At 27.5% G+C, this 10,808-nt stretch overlaps 1 protein-coding gene across 1 annotated transcript in view; it reads left to right on the top strand.

Moving 5' to 3' along the window:
• LOC129985027 (uncharacterized) overlaps window positions 1-9,580 on the top strand; it is a 41,387-nt gene extending 31,807 nt beyond the window's left edge. The window contains exons 13-18 of the mRNA XM_056094956.1: window positions 815-927; window positions 2,358-2,462; window positions 5,154-5,304; window positions 5,395-5,560; window positions 8,194-8,336; window positions 8,882-9,580. Coding sequence (XP_055950931.1) covers window positions 815-927; window positions 2,358-2,462; window positions 5,154-5,304; window positions 5,395-5,560; window positions 8,194-8,336; window positions 8,882-9,027 — 824 coding nt within the window. The 3' untranslated portion in view covers window positions 9,028-9,580. The remainder of the gene's footprint in view (window positions 1-814; window positions 928-2,357; window positions 2,463-5,153; window positions 5,305-5,394; window positions 5,561-8,193; window positions 8,337-8,881) is intronic.
• Window positions 9,581-10,808: the final 1,228 nt, after the last annotated feature.

Raw genomic sequence — 10,808 nt, forward strand, 5'->3', positions numbered from 1 at the left:
GCTTCAACTTTCCAATGAATTCGCAAACGTTTTTGATAATGTTCCTCAAATATCTTGTACCGGCTAATCAATCATCATATATTGTGTCCCCTAACAGATAACAATCGCATTAGTAACAACATATTCGATGCAGAATTATTTTAGAATTCGGAGTGTTCTACAGTCTGCTTATGATTTTGCCATGCATTTAGAATCACTATGTATAGAAGGTTATCATCGATTATTCTCACGCAAACAAAAGGAATGCATATAAGAGTTATACGAAAGGGAATATATTAATATTTTAATGTAGTTAATTAATTTCACTAAACGAATTAATACCAATAAATGATAGTTAAAAATTAATTTTGTTATGCAAGAAAGTGCTAACTAATTTACATTTTAGAAGTGTTCGTGTCAGCTGTTAATTATCTAACATAAATGAATATTTATATATTATCGATATTATACACGTAGCTATTCATATATTTTCTGTAAATTGATAAATAAACTGCTTTCAGTCAAATAAATTTGAAATTTCTGCTCATTAAATTTTACTATTCATAAATCGGCATTCGAGACTTTTTACTCCATAATACCTGTATATTATACATTTTAAAAAATCAAGTATCCAGTTTTATGAAGAATTTAATAATTTGTACTTTTAAATTAGCTATAAAAATGCATAATATTTAATTTCATTTTTTATTTCCGTATTTTTACTGCACTTTTAACTGTGTAATTGTCAAGATTTAGTTTTTTATTATATATTTTCCATTAATGGCTTCCCGTTTAGATCATTTTTTCATATTATATCTTACATTAATATTTGCAGCGAGTTATCCTGCAACTTTCCTTGCCGCTGGTTTTACGAACTGCCACACTTACAGATACTGGGATTCGGCTGAGAGAAATCTAGATTTTAAAGGCATGAAAGAAGATCTTGAAGTACGTTCTACTGTAAACTTATCTTGAAAAAATATTTCTATAAAGGAATAATTTAATGTGATTAGTTATGCACCATGGTTCCAACAATTTTTTCGATTTCCATTGCTGATTCAAGATTTTTCCAATTGTACAAACCCAACAAGAGCCATTTGTAAAAATAATTAATACTTTTATAAGGAGTAGGTAAAACAAATAAGACATATTTTATATTGCATCACAATTTATGCAGTGAATTTTAATAAATATAATCACCATTTAGATGGGTGAGTTTGTTGATCGAAGCACAATTTTGTAGTTAAAGTTACAGTTACTGTATTAAAATGTACAGTTGTTTTTTTTTTTTTTTTTACTCTGGTTTTTGCACAATACTTTGAAAAAATAATTTCTTGTAACTTTTATAAAAGTAATTTCTAGAAACGTCTCTAACCATAAATAAAAAGTAGTTAATAAAATAAATCTAATAATCATCTTTATTGATATTTAAAACTCAGTTAATGGGTAAAATAATATCATTTTCTTACCTAATTACGTAGTAGAAAAATGGGATGTTTTATTAGAAACGCTGCTAGCAACCAATAATTACTAACCAATAGTTCGGCATAATTTTATATCATTAAAAGCTTTTGAATTTTGAAAGGTGAACAAGCAAGTACTAAAGTAATAGATTGTTGCCACAGATAATATGAATACAAAGTAAAAAATCGCACGGAACTCGTGAAAACTTCACACTTGATGTCGTGCATTGATGACTTGTTTTTATTTCTGAATTCAGCATTTGTACCTTATTCTATAATGGGAAACATTCTAAGCAAGATGGAGAAACGAAATAAAAAAGCACTTAACAATGAATAAACGTAATTAGGGGCATTTTTATACGCTGTTACATGATAAATTTCTAAATGTTCTAAATTCTATTTTAGTATGTTAATAATATAACATAAAATATCTGTCAGTTCAGTTTGAAAATCAAAATAGAATTATCCTAACTTCCAAGACTTCAACTCCAGGAGTCTTATGATGTGAAATGTTTAAGAAGGTTTGTAGGTAACCCTAAAGTTCTCTCTAGATTAGATTATCATTGCAGCCCATGGTGGCAGCGGTTTCGTCAAAATAATTCACGAATTTTCGATTGATACACTATTTCTCGATATTATTCAAAACTATATTATCTTGCGAATGGATGCGAAAGCGCACTAAATATATATAATATAGGCCATTACTTAGCTTGTTTAAAGGATATTTTAAAAGAAAAGACATGTTTTCTAAATTATTTATCCTTTCAGATATCAAAGAGGTAGAATCATAATAATGAATATTAATTACCAATGTCAATGGTATGTACTACCATTTTTCCGCGTTCCCTAAGTTGATCCTATGAAAACCAGTCTTAGAGAAAATTAAAAGTGTAATTTTTCTTTTTTTTTATTTAGAATGCTCCTGAAAATTCTGTCGTCATTCTTAATGCTTGTGCCCATAATCCAACAGGAGTGGATCCAACTCAAGAGCAATGGAAAGAAATTGCTGATTTAATGGAGGTATAGTATACAGTTTCGTAGCTGAAATTTGCCGTCTGTTATAAATGTCGATGTTAATAGATAGTTTTCTGGCTACTCTTATAAATCTGTAAATAATCTAATAAATCTGTAAATAAGTTATATATATCTAATGTTTAAATACAAAGACCATTGAATTAAATTCATCCACATTTGTTAAAATTCTGACCATTTACAAGAAGTAGACAAATAGGCATCCAATCATTTTATTGTATTTGGCCCAAAATTAAACAACGACGTACGATTCTGACGATAAGGCTGTCTGCAGTTGCGGGATATCGTATTCACATGCAAAATTTGTTCGTCTAACTCATTCCATTTTCAATTTATCGCGGTCACAGATAGGCAGAGAGATATAATTCCAAGAGTAATATCTTCGCGCTCAGGGAAGTTTAAAGCAAAGAAATTCGTCAAAATCTGGAAGGTGATATTTTTAAAAAAAATTACAATAATTCTGCTTTATATGTACTTCCAAGGAAAAAAAATGAAAGGTATCATATTTATATATAATTGAACTTTTCACGAGATTGTCATTTTATTCTTTCCTATGATGGAAAAAAAATTGAAACCCATTATTAACTGAATTAAAAGCGTTGCAGGATCAAAATGGAAATAAAGATTTAAAAGAGTTTCAAATCTCTAAAGTGAAACCTTTTAGTATAACAAAGGGTTTAAACTCGGTTCGTCTAAATATTATTTTTTAAATATTGTAACATGTAAATTTTTTCAGCCTCTTTGGCTGATACTACGATAAAGCATCACGTCTTCCATTGTAAAACCTTCTCAAGTGAAAAAAAAGGGTTTCTTCTATATAATGGCAATTTCAAGTTTGAAGTGATAAAAAATGAGGAGCAAATATTCCTGATTTGAGTAATAATTCTGTGAAATCATCATCGTTTACCTCCTGGAAAATTCACAGTGAATTTCAATGACGTCAATCCTCATGGCATCACAGTCACGTGATGTTCTGCCAGCAATGAGTTAGCCGACTAAGCTCAATGACTTTTTGTTCGGTTTTTATTGCTAGTAAAAGAAATTTAACTATTTATTCTGGTGCTTTTTAATATTGAATAATAAATAACAGCTGGTCATATTTTAGATGATCTTACATCATTGCTGGATATCAAAGAGCTCCTTTGGTTATATTATGAAATTACATTAACCTTTCTTTATTTCTATTTATTTGTTTTTAGACAAGAATTCGCCATTTCTAAAAAAATATATATATTTAAAAGTTCTTTTAAATTTTATATTAAACGATTTTAAACATATTGTGTGTGTACACAGTAAATTAAAGTATTTTTTTAAATTAAATAAATAAATTGGAAAAAATCTTTTAAGCCCGATGACATGCCAGATTTCAGGTATTTGAGGGTGATCGACAGATACCATAAATTTATTAATCCCCACTTTTTAAGCTTCATGAAGATAGCTAAAACAACAGGAAATTCATTTCAAAAACGAATACAAAATAAACTCAAGCAATTTGAGAGATCGTTCATAGCTAAGGAGAAATTAAAAATATCTTGAAATATTTATTGAAATTATAGAGGAAACTTTACATGGAAATAAAATTAGAATCCCTAAACTGCTAATTATTTTTAAAGAAGTGAGAAGCTGATTTTTATGCAGCGATAATATGTTCCGGACATACCGAGGAATATGTTGAAATTTTTATTAATTTTTAAGTAAAATTTTTATTAATTTTTAAGTAAAATTTTTATTAATTTTTAAGTAAAATTTTGAAAAACATTCCTTTGTTGGAGGGTTTGTATTATTCAATAAATAACTACGTGTTAAATTTGATAATCACAAACAATTACTTCGACCCGCCTGTAAGCACACGGAAAACTTGAATAATCGGAAAACCGTAACAGCATATGCGGAAAATATGAGTGATTTATAAAGGCCAAATTAAAATAAATTAATCGATTAATCAAAATTAAAATAAATTAATCGTTTAACGTATAATAAACTTCTAAAAGCATTAAAATTGTGTACTTATTATCAAAAGCACGAATATGTACAAAAATCAGCACATCAGAAAATTGATTACAAAATTCCTTTTGACAAACTTGAAGCAAATTGTTTTGAATGAAATTGTTTTAAAACATTTCTGATAGTTAAGAGACGTGGGAAGGGGGGAGGGCAAAGTTATTCTACTATTTGATTTAACTGGTAAAATGCTGATGAACAAACAGACAAACATAATTGCAAAAATGTTTTCATGGATTATGGGAAATTTCAAAACACAAAAATTCGAAAATTAACAATACATCGTAGCCGAATGTTTGTACAGTTGCCTTAACATTTTTTGATATACGAGGTGCATGTTTCAATTTACAAAGCGTTAAATTTCATGAATCTTTCAGGATTTTTGATATATATTTGGAGTTATAAATTTCTTCCGCTTTTATTTCGGAAATACAAAATACATTCACTTCTTTGTAAAGCACTTTGAAATATTCCATATTTTTTTTTTTTTTTAAATTTCTGAGTTTTGTTTTTATTTAACAATTTCCAATAGTTTTTCATTTCAGTTGCTTTCTAGCTTTTCATTACTTCTAAAAACTTTTATTTATGTTTTGCACTCTTAAATGTTCTTTAATGCTTCTGGCATTTTAAAAACTCTTTTTTAATTCTTAATCCCTAAAACGTTTTAATTGTTTTTAGTGTAAGAAATTGTTTCCCTTTTTCGACTGTGCTTGTCAAGGCTTTGCAACTGGCGACCCGGAGAAAGACAGTTGGCCTGTTCGTTACTTTATAACCCGAGGATTTGAAATGCTTTGTGCTCAGGCGTTTTCTAAAAATTTAGGTTTATACAGTAAGTGAAACTTTCTTTATCCTATATCCAATTTAAAACTTAAAAAGCATACATTTCAATATATTTTATCCTCCTCTTTTGTGTTCTTAGGCGAGCGTATCGGCAACTTGACTTTGATAGTGAACGATCCATCTGTGTTGCCCAATTGTCGTACACAATTTTCTTCCCTGGTTGATGGTTTTTACTTAACTCCGCCACTTTATGGAGCACGAATTGTATCTTATGTTCTCAATGATCCAGTTCTATTTAGTGAATGGTAATTTTTTTTTCAATGTTAATAAATTTCTGAAAAGATATATCCTGAGTAAATATATCCGAAAAATCCACCATGTATATGCAGATAATTTATAAACAATCAAGTTAAAGCTTATTCAGTCGCCGTAAATCAAGATTTATTGTGCGTTCTTTCAACCAATTCTAATAATATCTAGAAAATATCAAACATAAATTTAACATGATAGAAGAACGCACCATATCTGCGAAGGTAACAAAATTTTTGGAAATAAAGCGTCTACGAATGCACAATTCTCGAAATAATAAATAATAATAATTAAAAATAAAATTACTTTTCCCCGAAATAATAACTAAAAATACTGATGGATTAAGTTGGTGAACATAATAAAATATGTTAAAATATATATCCAACATGATCAATATTCTAATTAGATTACTAACGTTATAATGCCAACATTCAAACTGGAGCCTCGGTAACTGAAAAATATGGAATGAAAATTAAAAAGCAATTTTAATACCTATAATAATAAAAATATAGATATATATAATAATTATCATAAAAGTGTTTCCATATAAATAAAATTGAAACAAATTTTTTTTAGTGCTATAGAAATTTAAATGACAAAACAGATTTTCTTCAAATTTTTTTCATAAATATTATTAATAATAAATAAAGCTGCAAGATAATTTATTGAACATCTAATTTTATGTTCGAAAATAATTAATTAGATATCTAACTTTCTAATTAGTTTTAATGCGAATGTTTTAATGCGATTAGATTTTCTTGCTCACGTGGAAAGATAATCTATATTCGTAATACAGAAATTTGTTGTGCATTACAGAAACCTAATTTATTAGATATATTTTTGTGAAATTAGTTCACAAATACTATAAGATATACAAAAATTATAATGAAAATTTCGTAACAGTTGATTATATAATTTATTTATATTAATTTTTAAAAAATGTCTCGTATTGTCATTTGATTTTGCTGCTCTTCAGTAAAGAATTATTTGCCAAAGTCAGTTTCAGAATTTTACTTCATTTTGTTTTTATTTTTACTCGTTTTAGAATAAAGAGTTCTGCTAAGTCTAGTGTAAAAAGTTTCACTTGTTTTAAAATTATAAATGTTTAACTAAATGATTTTTTAAAAGATTTTCTGATTATAAATATTATATGCCATTTTCTACCATTCATTACTTTCAAAAATTGTCTTAAGCACTTCGTTTGTTCTAAAAACAGCGTTATAAAGAGATCGTGGAATTTTCAAATAAAAATTCTTATTTTTTCGTATTTTATTAGTTAGATTTTTACTAAATAGGATTAAATATAATCATTTAAATATTAATTATAATAAAATACAACGAATTTAGAAATATGTAACACGCTTCATAGCATTAAATTAATATACAGTTAAGTTGTTTTATCCAGTAGAATTTCCAATCTATTTTGTACAATACTTTTTTGTTCCCTAATTTCCCAGTCTTAAATGCAACATAAGTTGAAAGAAAACTGCTAATGTTTTCAACAAAGAAGGTTTATAATGCTACTAATATTGAGGCAAAAATGATTTTTATTTTATACTTAACCTAAAATGTCAATCTAATCATACTGGTAAAAAAAATCGTTTGTGATGGATAAAAATAATCTTCAATCCACTCTTACCTGAGGTGAAAGAAACATTACTCGTCTAAGTTGATCATTTTATCAAAGAACCAGCTGAAATATTTTCAAGTCAATTCCCTCGTGTATTTATACACTGTGTCCACTTCTTATAATAGTGAAGAAAATCCAGTGCATATTAGGAACATCTTGCGATCGACTGATTAGGATGAAAATTTTATTTCATTATGTGGTTTTGACGTGGGAATTCTAGATCCAGAATTTCGATTTCAAAACCACGTAACAAATCGTATTTACATCTGAGATTGTGATTTTGAGTTCTCGTGTTCGTATGCCGATCTATAAAAGATAGATAGGTAGTCTAGCTTTTGAAGGATTGAATCAAAATTCAACACAAATCTTCAACTTTGTTGAAAGTATAGTATGTGAAAATTCATTTATTCAGCTTATGATTGCGTTTTATAGTTATTGCGAGATTGGATGTTTTAAAGTTACTGCAATAGACAAATAGACAGATGCTTAACCTTTTATTGGATTTGGCTAAAAATTTTAAACAATTCTTTTCTTTCAGTAATAAAACTAAAAGATTAAATGTAATGAAATTGAAAATAATGAAACTAAGCATATTTCAAATTTCATATGTCTATATTTGGTTTTAGGCTATCATTCTTACGTAAAAACAAATGGACTGACAGATATATTTCGCGTTAATAGTTTTCTTTCAAAATTAACATAAATTTTTAGATTGCCATTAATTTTTCAAAAAATAACAGCTTCTAAATTTAGAACGTAAACTTCCGATTAATTTTGTTATTAACAAAAAAAACTAATTCATGAGAATACCTTACTTAATTAAATTCATTTCCTGTAAGATGAGCTTAAATAACTTTAAAAATTTGTTTGATATTTCAAAAATAAATAAATAAATAAAATTGGAATGATTTAACAGATTAATTTGGTTCAATTCTTTCAACTGCAGCAAATAATTTATATACGCAATATAAGTTAAGCAATGAAAAAATATTTATTTAGGATGGGCCATATCAAAGAAATGTCCAGACGAATTAAGGAAACGAGAGCTGCTTTAAAAGCAAAACTGGACAGTTTAGGTACTCCTGGCACTTGGAATCATGTGGTATCACAAAATGGAATGTTTTCCAACATTGGACTTTCTGGTAAGTAAAGTCAGTTTTATTCTGTTACCATAAAACGTTTGAATAATTTTAAAATTATGGCTAAAAGATTTTCCGTCTATACAGACCGTTATCATGTTAATAAATTGTCATAATTTAACTAACATAAGTTGTAGTAGAAAATCGTACGTCCATTGTAAAAGTATTTAAAATAATTTAAAAAGAAAATATATTATTTATAAAGCATTTTAGATGTAAATATAATAATAAATTTAAAAGTCTTGTTTCCTTGATCTTTATTCATAATGTTCACGAATGCACAAATAAAAAAAATAAAATCGATTTGGAACTAATAGTGGTCCACTTACAAAAAGAAATGAGACATAACGCAGATTTGGGACAAAAAATGCTGAACTTCTTGAAATAGACAGCGAAAAGGAAATTAATTATAATTAAGTAAACAATTAAGTAAATCATTGTAGAATTATTACAATGTCTTTTGAAAAAATTGGTAAACTATTCAATAACTTTTACTGTTTTTCATAAATCCATTCGTGCATCTTAATTCTATTTTATTTATTTTTTAGAACTTCAAGTAAAATTTCTAGTTGAGCAGCGCCATATTTACCTACCAAGAAATTCTTGCATCAATATATGTGGACTCAATGCGAAGAATATTGATTATGTTGCTAATGCTATACATGAAGCAGTGATTACAGTTCCTGATAATTGAAGATATTTCATTGATACCGTTAAATCAAGGCTGTGTGATACATATTGGAAACGGTTTTGTCAGCAAGGCAAATGCATATAACGAAAGCTGTGTATTTGCATTTCCTTATACGTTCTATCAGTCAGAATTCTCTCAGGACTACAACAGGATTTTTTCCTAATTTATTATGGAAATTTTTATTCGGTAGACATGGATCATCCTTTCCAAAAAATTATTTTTGTGCACAGTTATAAAGTAAAAAAAAAATAATAATCTTGCTATAGATTTATAACGTATATGCTGAAATTAATTAGTCCACGTCTTATTGCTTATGCCATGTTACTGCATTTGTCTTACGCTATAATATCACTCATTTTCCATCAACAAGTTTTGATATGTCATTTTAATCGAATTCTTTCAGCATCTTACAGTTGACATTTAAATGTATTATGTCACAGCACAGCATGAAATTACTGACAGACTATATAGATAATGACATGTGAATTGATTTCCTAGTCTTTAATATAAAATCAAAACTACCCACAAATTATGTTACTAAGTAGTTTTAATAGACTTTCAAATAAGAATCATAAATGAAATTATGTAAAATTGGAAATAAAGTTTTTATATTAAAAAGATTCATTGTGAAATTGATTTTTTTTATTCTTTGACATTTGATATTAAAGCACAGAAAAATCAATGCGTTGAATTTAAGATTTTTACAAAATAAATTATTCGGTTATGAGCACTGTATGCAATTTTTTTATGTAATATTCTGTTTCACGCTAAAAAATAAAAATATAAATGAATAGTAAATAACGTCTCGTTTGTTAGACTTAATTCCAGAGCACACTATATAAATTTATATTTTTTTATGAAATAAATATATAATTGCATATTTGATATACGGAATGATGTTATATCGCACATTAAGAAATATCGGATCACCCCGCTTTTGAATTTTGCACGAGACCAAATTAATCGTGGTGTAAGCAGGAAGAAAGTGTTAAATGGTGAAGGGCATTTAAACAAACAAAAATGCTCTGGATACAGAGCGCAATAGTTTCAAAAATGAAACCTTTTGCTCTGGCCCTTTCTCAGCCTTACGGCTTAGGATCGTGAAATTGAGAGGGGACCGCAAACAAGCTGATTAAAAATATTTAATTTCCTATTTGTCAAATATATAAATTTGTAAAAAATTAAAACTTCGCTGTATAAAGCTCTATTGATAAGCCATAAAAATGCTGTGGCTTAATTAATGCCTGTATAAAGCTCTATTGATAAGCCATAAAAATGCTGATACAGTTATTGATGAAACCAGTTACATCAATAGATTTCGAAGCAATTATCTTTATTATTTTGAAGAATATCAAGGCAGTATTCCAATTCTCATAAAGTGTTGTCCATCATTTCGGCTATCACAATAAACACAGCGTCTATGATCTTAACTTTTAAGTGTAAAAATATCTTCAACTGGCGTTGCAAATACTCTGTCTTTTATTTAGCCCCAAAATTGATAATAAACAATAATGACGGATTTGAATTCATAGAACCAAAGAACACATTGATCTTTTCCTTTGTTGACGCCATTTTGATAATAATCCAATGTAAAATCACAAATTCTATGTTCGTTCTACTATCTATTGGACTAAGAATTAATTAAGAACACGATTGTTCTTTAGTAAACATTTTACATTACTTTGTTTAATGGTTCTTTCGTAAGGATTTTTTGTAATTAGGGAAAATATTTATGACCACTCTGTATAATGTTGAAATAACAATATTTTTTAAAAAATTTAAAG

Source organism: Argiope bruennichi, chromosome 9 (genome assembly GCF_947563725.1).
Source record: "Argiope bruennichi chromosome 9, qqArgBrue1.1, whole genome shotgun sequence".
In the NCBI taxonomy this organism is placed as follows: domain Eukaryota; kingdom Metazoa; phylum Arthropoda; class Arachnida; order Araneae; family Araneidae; genus Argiope; species Argiope bruennichi.